Source organism: Nanorana parkeri, unplaced genomic scaffold (genome assembly GCF_000935625.1).
Source record: "Nanorana parkeri isolate BGI_ZX_2015 unplaced genomic scaffold, ASM93562v1 scaffold915, whole genome shotgun sequence".
Lineage (NCBI taxonomy): Eukaryota > Metazoa > Chordata > Amphibia > Anura > Dicroglossidae > Nanorana > Nanorana parkeri.
The window spans coordinates 316,532-336,684 of record NW_017307183.1 but is presented as its reverse complement, the minus strand read 5'-3'; the positions used below and the strand labels follow the sequence as shown (position 1 = coordinate 336,684).

At 43.1% G+C, this 20,153-nt stretch overlaps 1 protein-coding gene across 1 annotated transcript in view; it reads right to left on the bottom strand.

Moving 5' to 3' along the window:
• Positions 1-20,153, bottom strand: part of TMC4 (transmembrane channel like 4) — a 186,859-nt gene that overhangs the window by 1,274 nt on the left and 165,432 nt on the right. Inside the window, exons 14-17 of the mRNA XM_018566084.1 lie at positions 12,203-12,333; positions 10,882-11,037; positions 10,697-10,775; positions 3,995-4,038 (exon numbers count right to left, since the gene is read on the bottom strand). Of these exons, the coding sequence (XP_018421586.1) occupies positions 3,995-4,038; positions 10,697-10,775; positions 10,882-11,037; positions 12,203-12,333 (410 nt within the window). The remainder of the gene's footprint in view (positions 1-3,994; positions 4,039-10,696; positions 10,776-10,881; positions 11,038-12,202; positions 12,334-20,153) is intronic.

The following is a 20,153-nucleotide window of genomic DNA, read 5'->3' as shown; positions in this document are numbered from 1 at the left end:
TCATTTTCTTTGTGATTCTTGATCGAGCTCCTGTGTAGGTTCATCCTGAGATGCAGCTTAAGGCCAGTTTCACCAATGTAACAGCCTTTGTCACATGCTGAACACTGAATCATATAAAACACGTTAGCAGATTTACATGAGTATGATCCCTTAATGGTGTACATTTTGTTGTTGTGACTCGCTGTACTCTTGTCACATATATGTTGGCAAAGTTTGCAGCGGGGTTTTTTGCATTGTATTGCGCCATTCTGTGTCCATTCCTCTTCTCAGAGGAACGGACACAGGGATCAGAGGAACGGACACAGAATGGCGCAATACAATGCAAAAAACCCTGCTGCAAACTTTGCCAACAGAGATTTCCTGCCAGCAGGCAGACTTGAAAACTGAAGAGGGCAGCCATGCCACCAGAGGGGTAAGTTTTTGTATGTCTGTGTATGCATTCAGTGTCATTAAAATGGTGTGTGCACCTGGCTATCATCTGGATGTCGCCTATCCACCATTCCAGTATCCCTGATAGCACCTGTAGATGGAAGCTAGGTGCACTGTCATTGCCACACCTGTGGTGGATTGATGAGAGCCTTGGTGCACACACCTTTCCATATAAAGCCATCCACAACTCTGCCCCCGGATATATCTCAGACCTTGTCTCAAAATATCACCCTAACCGTCCACTCCGCTCTTCCCTAGACCTCCTGCTTTCCAGCTCCCTAGTCAACTCCTCCCATACTTGCCTCCAGGGCTTCTCTAGAGTTTCTCGCCATCCTCTGGAACTCTTTACCCCAACCTGTCCTTCTATCCCCCACCCTGACTGTCTTTAGGCGTTCCCTGAAGACTCTTCTCTTCAGGGAAGCCTATCCCACCTCAACCTAACCACTGAACCATCACATTCTCAAACAATTGATCCCCACACAGCTACCTCCTCATGTATCATTTCCCCCTCCTCTTTCAGATTGTAAGCCCTCAGGGGCAGGGCGCCCTCCTTACCATCCTGTCTTGTATTGTAATTGTAATGTCTTCCTTACATTGTAAAGCGCTGCTCAAACTGTTGGCACTATATAAATACTATGTAATAATAATAATAGACACTCTCACCTATCCGCCATTCCAGTGACACTGACTGTCGCATATCTGCTATTCCAGTGACACTACCAGTGCATGTCAGTGACCGTACCATTGACAATACACCAGGTTCCCAGCTACAGGCACTTTTAGTGTCATTAGAATGGTGGAGAGGAGGGAGCCAGGTGCAAAAAGTGAGAACGTCTTAAAGTGTACCTACCATAGCTCCACCCACCACCCTGCCCACAGTATCAGGAATTACAATCGCTAAACGTTTGCAAATATGCTGATCATTCAAATGATCACTCATCCATAGGCAGTGGACAAACTAAAAAAGTTCAAAGACCCAAAAAGCACACAACATTGTTTTAATTTCTCTGTTTATTGTATTTAGCAAGCAAATCAATAATTTAATAACATTGTAATTCTTACAGTAAAAAGCATGCGTCTATATTTTTTTTCTAGAAATACAATGTAATGCATTATATTATATTGTATTGTATAACAGCTGTAGTATTTACAAAGTGCCTGTGTGCTAACTGATGTATTTTCCCGATCACTGTAATTGCTATCAATAAAAATGCCTTTTTGATAACTTGTCATTGTATTGGGCTCTCGGATTAATACTGTTATTTTACTAGAGTTTGTGATTATTAATTCTACTCTCAGTGAGGTAGTGTGATTTAAGAGTAGTGATTAAGACCCCTGTGTGTTTCATTAGGGAAGGGGGGTATCTATTTCAATTCTTGTCTCACATACACAGCAAGAAATTTGAGGAAATATTTCTACATTTTAGAAAGTTGACACTAGAGCGAGTGTCACCATTGGAAGATTCCCCCTATTCCTGTTCTGGTAAAAACCTAATAATATTTTTTTATTTTTCTGTCTCAACCCTGTTAAAAAATCTGTTTCAAATCTTATATTTGTAGGTATCTTTAGCAACTGAGGTCTAATTGCCACCTCATCTCATGTAAGACATTAGAGATTGGGAAGGGCTAAGACATAGGCATGGAATCTACAGAAAAGAGCACCTCAACCAACATGGTACAATAATATTGTATGCATACTGTGTCAGTGGATTTGATTCTGGTAACATGGTACTAAAGTGACAAATATGCAATGTTTGCTGAAAGTAAATTTCTGGTATTTTAAAAATGTAAATCAGACTGATTCTATTGTGGTGGTATAGATAAGTGTGTAGATAAAATCTGTGGCATACTGGACAATGAATTCATGGAATGAACCCATTGTATATACATTGAGGAGAATATATCAAAACTGGAGCAGATAAAATCTGGAGAAGCTGCCTATGGCAACCAATCAGCTTCCATCTTTCATTTTCAAAGCTTAACTGAACAAACTAAAGAGATAAGCTGAAGGCAACTGCTCCTGATTCTGTCTGCTTCAGTTTTCATAAATTCCCCCCATTGTTTTATATTAAGGTCTATTGCAAAGAAAGTCATCTTAGAATTGGAGAAGTCAGTAGCTTTGTTGGGGAAGTGCATTTTATTTGGAAATAATATTTTATATTCCAGTGGAGCATGGTATGCTTGTTGATTAACTGGTAATCAAGTTGCATTTATACATTTTTTTTAAAGCAGTGCATAATGCTTGGACTAGCAGTTCAGCAATAGCTGGAGAGCCCATGGTAGGTAGTAGCTCATCTTTGCCATTGCTCAGTAAAAACTTTGTGGCAAGTAGAAACATACAGTTATCTGGCATACAGAGCAAAAATTCCTGTGGCACACACAGCCCCACCTTTTCTCTGAACTGAAAACCTCATGGGCCAAAGGTGCACCACCACTGACAGCAAGTTTGATAAATGTGTTCGAAGGCTACACACAATCTCTTCCTGGGCTGCAAAATTACTTGTGTGGGTTCATGGTTGGACTATGAGCTGGAATTCCACACATCCCTATGCCAGAAGGATAAGTGGAGGTGCACCTTAAAGAACATCTTCATTTTTAGTAAAGTTGTATTTTACAGTTTACACCCCTCTCTGAGTAATGCTCATTGTGAACTACATACCTTCACACACACTTTACTGTGTGTTTACTTTTGTTCTTGAACCAAGTTTCAGCCAGGCAATGTGTGTATTGCACATACTTGCAACTGTCTAATTTATTCCACTGGCTATTCCCTACTCTATGGGTAAAGAAAATCATAAATGAGACTATAATTGCAGGAAATTTAGTTCAAACATAGACTGTGCACTAGTGGGCAATACCAGCCATGGTATTCTTTATATATTTAAAAGCTGCCTCTGCAAAATAGCTTGGGACTGCAAAACAATATGCGAACCAAGAAGTGCTCATACTTTTTTAACTCAAGCTGCTCTAAAAGCTCTTATAAAAATGTTGAAAAAGACTATACATTCCCTCAACTACAGTTGCTGAAGCTGAAATGATGGATTACAGTGGTGCTTTAAATTTTGTGAACCCTTTTAAATTGTCTATGTGTTTGCATAACTATGGCCTAACCATGATCTGTTATTCACACCACCACTAGACGAGAACCCAATTAAACAAATGAGTCAAAAACATTATACATGTTCTTTTATTTATTGGCAAATGCCAATGTTCATGAGTAGGGATGGGCTCGATGTTCGAGTCGAGCAGGAGTTCGACTTGAACATTGGCAGTTCATGTGTTTGGCTGTTCGCCCGCCGAGCGCCCCACAGGGCACTGCGCACCGTCATTTACACAGGAGAAAAGTTAATGATATGCTGCTGGTCTGGTGACATGAGCAGGTAGTGGTACATAGGCTCAGTAGTATACATTTTAACCATACTATACCATATATTGTCATTGGAGCATTTTTTCAATTGTACAAGCAAAGTAAAGAGTAAACTGATGCATACTGATTTACTGAATTCCACATACACCAAAATGATTAGATAATTTTCTCATCGTATGATGGGTTATAAAAGCATTACATTTGATGATATACTTGATTCAAAAATATCTTCCTGTTTCTTTCCTATGAAAAAATAAAAGACATAGTTATTACTAGGTTATTGTGAAAATATTGAAACAGGTCAGAGGCGTACCTAGAAATCCTCTACCCCATCAAAAAAGCATGATTTTTTCAATAAAATAATATTCACTGCCTGCCGCATCGGAACCTTCCTTTTACGCATCCTTCACGCTGCACCCAGATAAGGTGAGGGGTCCAGGTGCAGTGTAAAAAAATGGGGAGGCTGTAGACTGAAGGAAGTGGGGCACAGTAACCCAGCAATGTCGGCAGTTACCAGGGCCCTCGTCCGCCAAGTGGCAGAAAGCCAGGGCCTGTGACCCTGGTAGTTTTAGCACTGTATAGAGGACTACAAATCCCATCAATACATTATACAGCAATGCAGAATACCACCAGCTATAGAGGACTACAAATCCAAGCAATATATTAACCAGCAATCCAGAATACCAACAGGTATAGAGAACTACAGATGTCAGCAATACTTTATACAACAATGCAGAATATCAATAGCTATAGAGAACTACAAATCTCAGCAATACATACAGTAATGCAGAATCCCTGCAGTTGTGAGCCCCAATAATAATGGTGTTAGAGGGCAAGCAGAGGCAAGTCTCTTCCTGCCCCCTTTCAGGGTATATGGAGCGAGCTGACGCTCAGTGGGTAAAACGCGGTTGTAGGAGTATCAAACACTGCAGGAGGGAGCTGCCGGAATGTTGGCCTGCTACACGCTGGGAGTTGTAGTCACAGGAGGCAATGTTGGTGCCTTGGAGGATACCGCGGCTGCTGTGACCCTGGGAGTTCTGCCATGTCAGGGAACCAAGAAACCAGACAGAAACTTAAAGTGCAGGTTTAAAAAAATAAAACAACAGAGATGTATGTTGAGCGCACTCAGATAAGTGGATTCTTAGGGTAGGGGGGAGAAAATTGAATTTATGTATATCCCCAATGAGGGGACTGAAGCGTGCTGCTCTTTTGTGGGCACCTGAAGAAGTCCTGCCAAATACTGAATACAAGAAAAAACACACGAGCGCCACAGCCTAATGGACTGAAGTGTGGGAGAGTAACAATGTTGCACTAAGTGTAATTCAAAACTTGATATTAAGTGGCAACAATTGATGTCAAGCTGCAAGCAAAGGTTCTGTCGAGTTGGTAAACCAATGGCGATGTCTGTGCGGATGGGGAGAATACTGTCAAAAATGGGGCTACAACATTCAGAAAAAAGGTACTTACATAGAGGTGCATGAAAAGGAGCCCCTCTGTTGCCAGATGTGCACAGAGTCTGCTGTCCTAGGTGGTGAGGAAATGGGTACGGTAGAAAGGTTTCCAATTGCAGCATCAGGATACCAGATTTGGAAACAAGGTGGAAGAATCCGTCCTATTAGGAGTTTTTAATTGGTGGACTGCTACGGGGATGCAGCGGCTATAAGGTGTATTGCGAAGGGCTGCGGGGAGCTGGTGATGTGAGGGAGATCGTTAAATGTGGCAGAGGATACGGCAGCTGTAGGGTGTATTGGGGAAGGATGGGATGGCTGGTGCACGGGAGCTGTCCGTGGTAATAGAAAGTGAAGCGGGGAGCCTGTGATGGGGAGGCGGCGCCTATGCCACGAGGAAAGCAGAGGACATGTGTGGGAAGAAATTTGATTTAAAAAGATCGGCAATGGAGAGTTAAGCAATTAAAAAAAAAAAAGTATTGAATGATAAAAGCAAAGAATGAACTCTGGGGTTCTCCAGGGCAACGGATTTGGAGAAAATGTTCCTCTTTGACAAGCCACGGAAAAAAACCAAGTGTGGTTCTGGCAGGAGTACTTGTAGATTTAAATTTGACAGGTGAGCCTGAACAAAAGGATAGGGAAAGACTGGGAGAGGTGGGGAAAGTATTTGCTGTTATAGAACTCTTAAAGAAATTTATTGTGTGGGGAACAAATTTTATTCACATATTGTGGGTATATTATTGGGATGTAGATTGTTGGGATGTGTTGATGAAATTTTTCTTTAAAAAAATGTATATATTTATGCAGGGGCTGACTTTTACTGTCACACTGCACTCTACTGTCATGTGACACACATTAGGCATACTCAGGGGCTGACTGGCAACTTTTGGCCCAGGGGGGCTAGTACAACCCAGAGGCCCATGGTTCAGCTTAGTGAATAGCCTCCTCAGTGATAAAGGAGTACTCTTAATGTCATGAGGGGGTAAAACAAAAATTAACTTCTTAGGGTGCAAAACAAAACTGCAGCTTAACTGCAGATAATCACCATACGGGGTTAATTTTATAGTGATCTACTTTTTTGATTTAGTTTTTTACATTTTAACATATCTCTCGGTCAGTGCTGACAGAGAGAGAAGAGGTCATGGCATGTCAATGTGTTTTAACATTGGTTTAGTATTCAGATCAGGCAGTGATTATGGCATGTAGTCCTTCTCACTACTTTATCTGTGGCTATTAGTGACAGCTAATCCCAGCATACTGTATACTGGGATCAACTGTCACTCTGGGCCATTAGAAGCCCTGCGCATCTAACCTCTGTATTGTGCGTTACACCGCTGGCCTTTGTACTGCGTTGCGGGCGGGTGTGACGCAGAGTACAGAAGTCAGCGGTGTGACGCAGAGTACAGAGGTCAGGGTGTAATGCACAGTACAGAGGTCAGAGTGTGACGCACAGTACAGAGATCAGGGTGTGAGGCAGAGTACAGAGGTCAGAGTGTGACGCAAAGTACAGAAGTCAAAGTCTGAAGCAGAGTACAGAAGTCAGAGTGTGACGCAGAGTACAGAGGTCAGGGTGTAATGCACAGTACAGAGGTCAGGGTGTAATGCACAGTACAGAGGTCAGGGTGTAATGCACAGTACAGAGGTCAGGGTGTAATGCACAGTACAGAGGTCAGGGTGTAATGCACAGTACAGAGGTCAGGGTGTAATGCACAGTACAGAGGTCAGGGTGTAATGCACAGTACAGAGGTCAGAGTGTGAGGCAGAGTACAGAGGTCAGAGTGTGACGCAAAGTACAGAGGTCAGAGTGTGACGCAAAGTACAGAAGTCAAAGTCTGAAGCAGAGTACAGAAGTCAGAGTGTGACGCAGAGTACAGAGATCAGGGTGTGATGCAGCACGCCGACCTGTGTGAACCCGACGAAAACTCACCTCAGCGGTCATATAATCCCGAATGCTATCTGTGAGCTCCTAAATGCTGTTCGGGTCTGTGAGCAGAGGTGTCATAATACTATTCATATGGACCTCAGCTGACTGACCCAAATGGCATTCAAGAGCTCCTGAATGCTATTGTGTTATATGACAGCTGTTTATGGGGGCTGAGGGCACGTGGCCTGGTATAGCTCAGGGAGCTCAATCATCCCCCCCTTTCCTGCCCTGCCGGGCCTGTGCTCGGATCAATTGTCTGGTAGCACTGCCCAGAGGACCCCGACATGCGCGGCACCTCTGGGCAGTCGCCGGCCAGCTAAATTAGGACCCCACCTGGAGCTCCTCCCACCGGACCAGCGCTGATTCGCCCCTGCTCTCCCGCACAGCTACGACCTCACCAGCGAGGCACCAGCCATCATCAAGCAGTAAGTGAGGGCCTGGGGTCCCTATTAAGAACCTATTAATATTATCAGAGGATAATTGTAAATCTATTGTCTGCCGTGTATTGGGAATATGTACTCTATATGTGGTACATAAAGAGTACACTGCAGCAATAGATTTACAATTATCCTCTGCTAATATTAATAGGTTAAATGATCCGTAGTACAACTACATGTAATGTAGTATAGATCATTTAACCCAGGGATGGCCAAACTGTGGCCCTCCAGCTGTAGTGGAACTACGAATCCCATGAGGCTTTGCAAGATTCTCACAGCCACAGACATGACTCCCGGAGAGAGATGCTTCATGGGACTTGTTTCACCACAGCTGGAGGGCCGGAGTTTGGCCATCCCTGATTTAACCCATTCATGTTAGCCGAGGATAATTGTAAATATTGCTGCAGTGTACATGTACATTAGTACATGTACATTACACACATCCAGTACACTGCAGCAATATATTTACAATTCTCCCCTGCTAATATGATTAGGTTAAAAGATCCATAGTACATAATATGTAGTTGTACTATGGATCATTGAAACTATTCATGTTAGCAGGGGAGAATTGTAATTCTATTGCTGCAGACTGCAGTGTACTGGACGTATGTGCTGTATATGTACTATGGATCATGACTTAACCTATTCATGTTAGCAGAGCAGAATTGTGAGCGCCTCCCACAAGCTGAGCACCGTGGCGCGATGCAGCGATCCTGCCCAGCGCCGACTACGAGAGGCACAGCATGAGGCAACAAGGATTGGAGTGAAACTGTGAGTGAGGGAAGCTGGGGCAGGGCTGGCTGTCAATCTATTTCCTACAGTGTACTGGAAGTGTGTACTGTATATGTAGTACATATATACAGCACACACCTCCACTACACTACAGCAATAGATTTACAATTCTCCCCTGCTAACATGAATAGGTTACATCATCATCCATAGTACATAACATGTAGTCGTACTATAGATCATTTAACCTATTCATGTTAGCATGGGAGTAACTCTATTACTGCAGTGTATTGGAAGTGTGTACCAGGTTAAATGATCCACAGCACACAGTTCCAGTACACTGCAGTAATAGAGTTACAATTCTCCCCTGCTAACATGAATAGGTTAAATGATCCCAGAGGCAGATGCATGATCGGATTTGTAGTTTCACGACAGCTGTGTGAAAACAAATACAAATGTTTTATTGTTCTTAAAGGAGAACTATGGGGTTAAGGCTTTTCCCCATAGTTCTCCTTAGGGTAACGGGAGGACACAAACTAGCGTCCTCCCGTCACCCTAGGCTCAGTATACCACGAGCTGTAGCTCGCGGTATACTGAGACGCCGCAGTATACCGCGAGCTGCTGCTCGTGGTATATACTGAGACGCCGCATCCGCCCAGCTGCATGACTGACAGCTGGCTCTGCCTATCTAGAGGCAGAGCCAGCTGTACCCGCCCCCTCCCCCGTCCGTTCCGCCAGTCAGCGCTGGCGGATCGGAGCGGGGAGGGGGGAATCCAGCCCCTCCCCTGTCACGGCAGAGAGCCGTGACAGGATCGAGAGGTGAACGAACGCCGGTATGTGTTCGCTCACCTCCCGATCTACTGAGCCGACCTGTGACAGTCTCATTGTCACAGGTCGGCTAGAACTATGAGGTGAGTGAAAAGCACTCACCTCATAGTTCTCCTTTAAACAGTCATAAATTAGAGTTCTTCATAATCATATAGAAATTGGCCTAAAATAATTAGTTAGTATTGTTTTTAAAAAAATATCGCCTGTTCCTTTAAGAAAAAGTATCGGTAATTGGTATTGGCAAGTACATGAGGGGAAGTACTTGTACTTGGTCTTGAAAAAGTGGTATCGGGACATCCCTAATGATGACCATCCCTCCAGGGACCCAGCTCTTTCAACAATCTTTGCAAAATACTCCTTTCCTTTGGACGCCTCATTATCACAAACACAGTTTGTGCAATCCACAGTGTTCGTGCACACACCAGCAAAAACAGAACACTGTCTTTCTTTCTCCTTGCAGGCTTTGGCTTACCTAATTCTTGCACAGGAGCTTTCTCTTGTTCAAAAACAGTTGAACTTACTTCAGCAAGGGGACGCCAATTTTGCCCATTGCTTTTTCCACTATATTGTCATACATTGCACATAAACTTCTCTTTGGCAGGGACTCCAACTCTGCCCATTGCATTTCTCCACCATATGTGAGAACTCGCTTCAAACAGTAGAGCACCAAGGCCACTTCCGCTCGCTTGAATCTCCTTTTAAGGGCTTCTTTGCCCACTTTTATTGACACAAAAACTCAAAAGTCCACACAGGTTTTCCCTCACAGGGGTTTCTATGATGCACAGTGGACCAACACCAGCAGATGACATGGCTCCCCAAATCAACACAGACTGTGGAAACTTCACACTGGACTTCAAGCATCTTGCAGTGTGTGCCTCTCCCTTCTTCCTCCATACTCTGGGTCCTTGGTTTCCAAATGAGATGCAAAATTTGCTCTCATCAGAAAAGAGGACTTTTGACCACTGAGCAACAGACCAGGTCTGTTTTTCTTTAGCCCAGGTAAGACGCTTCTTACCTAACAAACTAACATTTTGACCATGGTACAGAGGACACATGAGACCGCTTGTGCAGGCCTAGCAGCCCGTACAAGAGGAATTTAACTAAGGGGAGGAAAACACTGCCACCTTAGACAGCAATGTCATCAAATGTAAAAACAATGCTGTAGGTTAGTACAGAGACAGTCATTGCTTGCAGGACACTGCCATGGTTCTGTATGCTTGACAACCAATGCTGGAGGCAGACACTAACAGAGGAGCCTGTTGCTATGTGGTAAAGTCTGTGCTTGATAGCTAACTGTCAAGGACTAGAAAGGTCAATTTTTACATTTTTTTTTATCAGTGGTTTACATCCGTTTTATGTGTAGGAAAGGTTTTATAACCAAGTGCCGATCCAAAAAGTATTTTTTTGCGCTAGTGTCCATTCTCCTCTAGGTGGTGTTATATAACCCATGGCGAGCATACGAAACAGTATGTCTCTCAATGGATGATGAGAGTAATGAAGCTTTATCTAAAACAAGATAAATTAGTTGAACTTACCATTTGCAGCTGATCTTTGAGCATTCTCACCACTTTCCCATATGAGCTTCCCAGCGCCATAAGATAAAACATGAGAATACTTTTGGTGCCATGAACAAGACAAAAAACACAAATGAGATTAGATATTTCAATAAATAGAGGCTCATTGATGGTTTATTGACCATTAGATATTATTACAATCTTACCATGAAAAAAAAAACAGAGGTACCACAAATGCCTGCGAGCCAACAAACCAGAAGAAATTCTTTGCAACTTCTGCCAGAGAATCAACTGCTGTTGGTATTGTTTCCCATATATACTGCTGGTTTCTAAAAGGCCCACATGCCTTTGATGGAGTTATGCTGTAAAAAAAGGACATGTGCTTTTAAAAAACAATCTTTTTTTACTTTCAAAATTAGTATGTTGGTAACTCATAAGATGGACAAATTAATGTATCTGCATTTTATTGCACCCCAATAGATTGAGATTGAAAATTCAAATGTTTTTGTTACTTTTAATATGATAGCAACAACCATTTTCTGTATAGCACATCACAGTATCACTATATGAAACATTATCATAAAGTTAATTGAAACAGCAAAAGTTCTCTTGTGCAGTGTGAAAATTCTTTCTTTATTACACATAAACTAAAAAAAATTACATAAATCCAGTGACTTTTTCCTACAATAACATCATGCTAGACTTAGTTCACAAAGTTTTACTGCAAGGATTTTTATTTTACTTTATTTTATCATTACCACAAGGAGTTTTTATTTTATTTGTATTTGACTGTCATTGTCAAACTTCATTGTACTGAAATTAACTGTCACTATATTGAAAATAAAGATTATTTGGTGTGTTAACTTTGTGAATTGAGCCTATTTTTTCTCTTTTGAAATTCCTAAATATAAGGTTGCAACGTTTAGTAGCGCTCACCCCTGAAGGAGCCGCTAGATATGAACCAGGGCTCTCCTACCTGTTTTGCCAACCACCAGTCTTTTTTTCTCAGCTCCAGCAACACTGACACTCCGGAACAGAACAGGCTCTTTTTAAATGTAATTTTTTTCTCTACTGTCATTTTTGCTGCAGCAGGTTCTATACATTGTACAGATGTGCCACTTTACAGGCAGTTTAAGGGGACCCCCCAGGCACGATATTTAAAGGAATTTTTCATTTTTATTGTTTCACTTTAAGTGATGTTAAAATCGCTGCTCCTTTAAAAATTGTATTTTTAAAAAGTGTTCCCTAGGGCAGAACCCGAATCCCCATACCCTTTTTATAGCCAATAAATGCAAATAAGCCTTCAAAATGGGGTCAATTGATTTTCAAAGTTCTACCCCAATAGACTTGCATTGAGTTTGAAGTTCGAATTCAAACTTCTTCCATGTTTGAATACGAACCAAACACGGGGGTGTTCGGCTCATCACTAGTGCCCATGGCATCCAGTCATTGTTATCCTTGTACAAAAGTGTAAAAGCTACATATTCATTATGTTTTACTTAATACAAACTACCAGTTAATACTCACGAAAATATACTGTACAGGATTGGTACCCAAGACATGGCAAGACCCAGGAGCAAAACCAGCAGAAAAAAGAAGTTAGCACTGGACGCTCTGAATGTTCGACTAGCTGGTTGACAGTTGTTGAAAAGTGTTAACTGGAAGGAATTAAGAATAGTGTTACACACAAAGTATAAGTTGTAGGGGAAAGAAAGATTTAAAGGAAATCTATAGCTTTTTTTAAATATGCATGTGATTGCAATTAGTGTAAAATGATTTTGCAAATGTAAAATAAATATTTAATTTTTTTTTGTGTATAATTTTTAATTTTTCATGTACATGTGGGCAGCCCTATTTGCATATTGTTTCTCTGTTTCCTGATTATAGCAGTATGACTGCTCCACTGCCCAATATACATATTATAATCTACTCATTCTGAAAACTAGGGATGCACCGATACCGATACAAGCATCGGTATCGGCCGCGATACCGAGTATTTGCATGAGTACTCTTACTCGTGCAAATACTCTGATACATAATTTGGTATCGGCGAGTACTTGAAAAAAAGTATCGGTACTCGTATTTGGCCTTAAAAAAGTGGTATCGGTGAAAACAACAGACTTTGTGTTCTGTGAAGTTAGTGGGATTGCTGAATGCAAACTGACAAACATCCACACAAGGAAACACTTACAAACCTGTAATGCCAAGCATGTGAACCTGTGCAAATTACTTTCAAATAATGTTTCAGTAAAATATATTTTCACACAAAATGCACCATGAGGTCTGCTGGTAAACAACAGAGTTGGATTAAGGCCCTAGGCAAGACAGCAGCTTTGGGCCCCCTTAGGAATATATAAAAATAAATGTGTGTGTGGAAATTTTATAAAAAAATGCTTGTCCAAGGACTAAATCTATGGCCCAGTCTACTTGTCCCTCATGACAATCTACTTTGTACGGGATACAAAAAGTAATTTTAACCAAAACCGTATTTAACCGTGCTAAGAAGCACTTCTTATTGGTCAGTGCTGTCAGGTGACTGCTCTGACTGAGTGCTCGGAATTTGCGAGCGAAACCCAAAATCCATGGCGCAGGGCTGTGCTAGATGGCAACATGGGTACCGATAGTACACCCATAATGGCAGAGGGGAAGAACCATTTGCCAAAAGGCAAGTATAGCAGGTGGGAGAGGGGGGACAGATTTGAGCAGGTTATTCCATTTTCCCAAAGTGAACTTACCCTTTAATGCACATTGTGCATTTTAGAGAGTACTGCTGTCCAGCTACCACAATATAGCACACAGTGGATTGGGGGCAGCACTCAGCGCACACATGCACAATGCCCTATGCAAGCGTTTATTTACATACAGATGGTAAGGGCGGTGGTGTTTGGTTTTAATTTTTTTAAATTATTATTTTATCACTTTTTTTTTACTTTTTCAATTTTCATTTATCTTATTATTTTTTTACTTTTTTTAATTTTAATTTTTGTATTACTTTTTTAATTTGTTTTTTCACTTATCAATTTTTTTCTTTTATTTTTCTTTTAGTATTTTGTTTTACTTTTTTCCCTTTTTAAAATTTTTATTTCCACTTAATTTTATTGCTATCACACAGGGCATAACAATCCCCTATGTGATAGCATTCGGAGCTGACAGGTTCTCTTTATGGAACCTACCCTCCTATATAGGATTTCGAGCACAGCACTGTGCTCGATCTCCTATGCAACTGTGAGTACAGCATTCCTGTCTCTCTGTTCACAGAGTAGATCGCAGAATGGACGTTCTCCGTTCTCCAGAAGAGTGGGGGACCGCAAAAAAACACGGCAGGGAGATGGACCAGCTACTTCTCCACAGAATTTGCCGCAATCCAAGGGCCCTGTCAGTAAGAAACTGTTGGTCACAAATCCTTCTATGCTGCAGGCCCCCTTACATCCAGTGCCTTCCCTGGAAGCTCTCCCTGCATCCTCTAACCCTGCAACTGAAGCATCCATTAAGACCATGCTTCTTACACTACGCACAGAGCTGCAGAGCGACTTCAAAGCCTCCTCACACTCTATACAATACCAGGCGAACGCACAAACCATGTCGAAGCTTATCTGGGCAATTATGCATTGGCCTATAATGACCTGGTTGATGCATATTCCGATCAGCAGATGTTAATCCACCAGGTGCAGGAAAAAGTGGTAGACCTAGAGGATAGATCCAGGCATAACAACATCAAATTTAGGGGGATCCCTGAGTCGGTCGGTGGTAGTGATCTAGCTTGGTACCTTCAATGCCTCATCACCACTCTACTCCCCCATCATCCACCTGCTGATCTGATCATTGACAGAGCACATAGATTGTTTAAGCCTAAACACCTTCCAGCATCCACACCCAGAGATGTGATTGCAAGGATCCACTTTTTTCACATTAAGGAAAAACTGATGCTTTTGACCAAACAAACAGCATCTCTCCCGGAGCCCTACTCTGACGTCTCCCTCTTTGCTGACTTCTCTGCTGCTACGGCCCAAAAGAGAAGGGAATATGCTGCGATCACCAGAGCGCTCCGTGACAACAGTATCTCCTATCGGTGGGAGTTCCCCACTAAACTACTAGTCTCCTATCAAGACAAAGTGGTCCCCCTCCTCACACCAGTCGATGCTGCGAAATCCCTGCAAGCCTGGGGTATTTATGTTCCCATTCCTCAGCCATCATCCAGATGCAGTCTCCCACAACGTGTTCCCATGGACTGGTCTACCCGCTGTTTTATCCTACCTACTCTTCAGGTAACCTGTGAAGTTCGTTTTACACCGGCTGGTGTTATCCTTACAACCTCAGGATCACGTTCCTGGTTGTTGTCCAGAACTGTTACCACCCCCACCCTACTGTGTGCTATGCACACTTCGTTATTTTTTTTTTGTTTGGACTGTTCTTTTTTCAATATGGTGTTTTTATTGTAGACTCGCCCTATCTTAGGGCAGTTGTTTATATCTGGTTAAGATACTTGGCCAATATTGCTAATGTACCTGTATTTGCGTGTCCCTCCCAGTGTCATAGGGAACCTCTGTCTGATGATTATAATGCAGTTCTTTAAAAACTTTCCGCTATACGCCAGGGTCACCTAGTTCTATGGGGGATTACAATGCGATTGTTGATACGACCTTAGATACCTCAAATAAACAGAGATGATGAGATTCCGCTCTCCCCTCTATAATCAGTTCCCAGTGCCTGTATGATGTCTGGAGATGTTTACATAGCCCTGAGAGAGATTACACCTTTTTCTCATGCCCCCAGAACTACTACTCTAGACTGGACTACTTCCTGGTGGATAAGCACACTCTGGTGTCTAAAACAGAGATCGGGCTGATCAGATGATCAGCTGATCTGAACATGCCCTGGTCTCCATTTGTCTCTTTCCTGACCCGCATCCTGGTGTTACCAATATTTGGAGACTTAAAGGAGAACTATGCGGTGAGTGCTTTTCACTCACCTCATAGTTCTAGTCGACCTGTGACAATGAGACTGTCACAGGTCTGCTCAGTAAATCGGGAGGTGAGCGAACACATACCGGCGTTCGCTCACCTCTCGATCCTGTCACAGCCCTCTGCCGTGACAGGGGAGGGGCTGGATTCCCCCCTCCACGCTCCGATCCGCCGGTGCTGACTGGCGGAATGGAAGGGGGAGGGGGCGGGTACAGCTGGCTCTGCCTCTAGATAGGCAGAGCCAGCCGTCACTCACGCGGCTGGGTGGATCCAGACATAATTGTCGGGATCCGCTTCAGCTGCGGCGTCTCAGTATACCGCGAGCAGTAGCTCTCAGTATAACGCGAGCAGTAGTATACTGCGCTTAGGGTGACGGGAGGACGCTAGTTTGTGTCCTCCCGTTACCCTAAAGAGAACTATGGGGAAAAGCCCTAACCCCATAGTTCTCCTTTAACAACAGTTTACTATGTGTCAAAAAGCATAAGGAATATATACATTCTGAGCTGGCTGCCTTTTTGAACACAATGCTACCTTTGTGCCTAGTCCTGCCCAGAGCCGGCGCTACCATACAGGCAACACAAGTGGATGCTTGAGGGCGCTGGTGGGGGAGGGGGGAAAAACAGCGACTCCCTCACACACAGGAGCAGCACAATCGACGGGGCTCTGAGCTTCAGTTTCCTATAGTCAGAGCCCCGCCCACAGCTCTCTCTGCTCTCTCCGAGGCCTGTTCATGCTGTTCCTGCACTGTCCCGGCCAAGATATTAACATATGAATGGGCTGCGGTCATTTGCATATCAATAAACCGCTAACCAATTATATGTAAATATTGCGCCTCATTCATATGCGAATCGCTGCCCCTCCCCCCACTGCTAAGAAAGAAAAGACTGCAAGAACAAGGTTAGTTTAAGTATGTGTATGGTGCATATCTTCGTTACATTGGTGGTCAGTGTGAATACTTTCGTTACATTGGTGGTCATCGTGAACACTTTCGTTGCCATGGCGGTCATTGTGAACACTTTCGTTGCCATGGCGGTCATTGTGAATAGTTTCGTTACATTGGTGGTCATTGTGAATACTTTCGTTACATTGGTAGTCATTGTGAATACTTTCGTTACATTGGCGGTCATTGTGAATACTTTTGTTACATTGGCGGTCAGTGTGAATACCTCTGTTACATTGGCAGTCAGTGTGAATACCTCCATTACATTGGCGGTCAGTGTGAATACCTCTGTTACATTGGCGGTCAGGGCGAATACTTTTGTTACATTGGCGGTCAGGGCGAATACTTTCGTTACATTGGCGGTCAGTGCGAATACTTTCATTACATTGGCTGTCAGTAAGAATGACTGTTACAAAGGCAGTCAGGGTGAATACTTTCGTTACATTGGTGGTCAGTGCTGTTAGTTATGCTATCTTTAGTGAAGATCTATGGGGGGTTGTCCTTGTATTGGAGTGTTCCATGGTAATAGACCTGTGGTCTCAGTGCCTGTGGCTTTACATATTGGGCTTCAGAAGATGATGGTCCTCCTGTTCCCAAATTCTAGATATGTTTAGTGTGAGCTGTAACATGGACATCTTTGTTATGCTTTCTGGAGTGGTACACTTTGGGGTGTCTTTGTATTGGGGTGCTCCACAGTAAACTATTTGGGGTGTCATTGCTTGTGGCTTCGCATATCCAGCACTAGTAGCTGATGGTCTTATGAAAAATGCACCTTCGCCTGTGTAGGCAAAAATCCTTGCACCGGCCCTAGTCCTGCCACAGTATGGAACGCACACAAAGCTTTTATGAGGGGCATTTTTATTAAACTAGGGGCTCATGAGAAAAGGAAACGGAATGGTGCACTTACCTCTCTCCATTCCCGAATTCATACTCTGGAGTGCCAAAATTTAAAAAATCCTTCCAATGTAGCTACACAGGAACTGCGTTCCTTGCGACATGAGCTTAATCTCCTCCTTACTAACCAACATGACTATATGATTAAGAGACTAAAATGTAACTATTACTGTCAAGGCAATAAAACAGGAGCCTTTATAGCTAAACAATTTAAACGCAGATCTGATTCCCAGAGAATTCCCTACCTGACAGACACCTCAGGGACGCGCCTTTCCAATCCCTTGGATATAGCCAATAGCTTTGGCAAGTTTTTTTCGGCCCTGTATAATCTGCAGGACTACGATACTGCTCCTAATCCCACTTTAGCTGACATTAATAATTTTCTAGACTCGGTACAGCTCCCCTCACTCACCCCCGACTATTCAGAACTTATGGCAGAACTATTTTCTGTGTCGGAAATCACCACAGTCATCTTGGATCTGCCTTTACACAAGGCACCAGGACCTGATGGTTTCAGCTCAGAATACTACAAATTGTTTACCGTAACTTTAGCCCCACATCTTTGCAAGCTCGCTAATGAAGCTGCTACATCTGGTCAGTTTCCAAAGGAGTCATTAGAAGCTCTAATAGTGACTATCCCCAAACCTAATAAACCTTTTGATAATCCCGCTAAATACAGACCCATCTCACTCCTGAATACAGACCTAAAAATCTATGCCAAACTGATTGCCAACAGATTGCCGCATATACTCCCATGCCTAGTCCACCCTGATCAAGTGGATTTTGTGCATGGTAGACAAGCACCATTATGGGACCAGGAGACTTATAAACCTCATCCAGTGCATGGAGCATTATGGATCGCCTGCTCTGCTCCCATCTCTGGATGCAGAGAAGGCTTTCGAAGAGTACACTGGAGCGATCTTAAAGCGGTGTTGTAGAAGTTTGATATCACTAAATTCTTGGGATCTGCTATTGGAGCTCTCTACTGTAACCCTAGTGCTAGAGTGCTGACTTACGGCCTGCTCTCAATTCCCTTCACCATTAGTAATGGCACAAGACAGGGATGCCCCCTATCCCCGCTTATCTTTGCCTTGGCAATGGAGCCCTTAGTGGCAGCCATAGGCCAATCTCCAGACATAACTGGCATAACTGTCGGGCACAGCACACACAAAATTGGATTCTACGCTGACGATGTTATAATTTTCCGGACCAACCCCCTAAGCTCTCTACCTGTGGTGCAACAATTACTCTCCCGCTTTAGTAATGTTACTGATTAATGTGTCACCTAAACTTAAGCGTAACATTGCATCCATCTCTCCTTTCTCATGGGCACCTTCTGATTTCTTTACTTATCTAGGAGTGCAAGTGACAACGTCTAGCTCCAAATTGTTCTTTTTGAACTACATCCCTCTTCTGCAAACTGTTAAGGAGATTTGCAAAAACCTGTGTCATCCCCCTGTCTCCTGGGCAGGAAAAATCATCTTAGTCAAAATGTATATACTCCCCCATATACTGTACCTATTTCGAGCCATGCCGATTCACATACTGTCAACATACCTAAAAGAGCTACAGAGCGTTGCTGACCACTTCATATGGGCTGGTGGGAAAGCCTGAATTCCGAAATTGAGCCTATATACCCCTAAAAGTTTTGCAGGTATGGGTGCCCCAGACATCACCAAATACTACCGGGCTGTCATACTGGACCAAGCTAGATACTGGTGGTCCCCCAACTCCAATAAATAGTGGAAAACATGGAATTTGACATAGTCTCTCTCAACTTGCAGTTATTGCTCTATGCTGTGGTCCTCAACCATACACCACCTAAATACTTTCTGGACACAGTAAATGCCACTATTAAAAGTATGGTCATCCCTGAGCCCTGCTGTCTCTTCATACACTGACAGGCTGTTACATGACATACCTGTATCTACCTTTGACCACATCCTTACAGACCTTCTGAATCCTGGCTGTTTGCTGTAAGTGCTTATGTCAGGCTGGCCCCATTGGTGCTGGAACGCACGCTGTACATTCCAGAATGGCCATTTCCTGTTCCTAATCAATATAACAAGGAGTTGCGCTAGGAGAAAAACAATGTGTCAATAATTACCAGCTGCAGCAATGTGCAATCAAAACCACAAAGTAAAATCTATAGTATTCTGCGCTTGGTGTATAAAGTGAATGAGTAAATAAATGATCTAAGGAACTGTGTCCACCTATATATACAATCGCAACTGTGTATCATATATCGGTAAATAACCGTGAACTAATGCATGTGCTCTCTCACATTCGTGATTGTTGGAAAAAAAATAATAAAGTGATTCCTTCTGCAAGCGAAATGTTTAACGAAAAAAACGTGTGTGATCTACTACACCATGAAACCAGTGGCGTCGCTACAGGGGGGCGAGGGGGGCAATTGCCCCCACTAGGTTATTGCTTGCCCCCCCGTGTGCCCCCCCGCCAGGGCCGGACTGGCAATAGGGAATGTCGGGCCGAACACAATCAGCCTGATTGTGTTCAACCCGCACGGCCGCTATGCCGGATACAGTGGCTTAACACTATGCCCGTGGACTATGGGGCAGTGCAGGGTAACTATTAGGGCAGTATAACATTAGGCTTACAAAATTACTCTATAAACAGCCACGAACAGGCTGAGTTAGAGTTATGTGCTTTTGTTTTGGGGGGG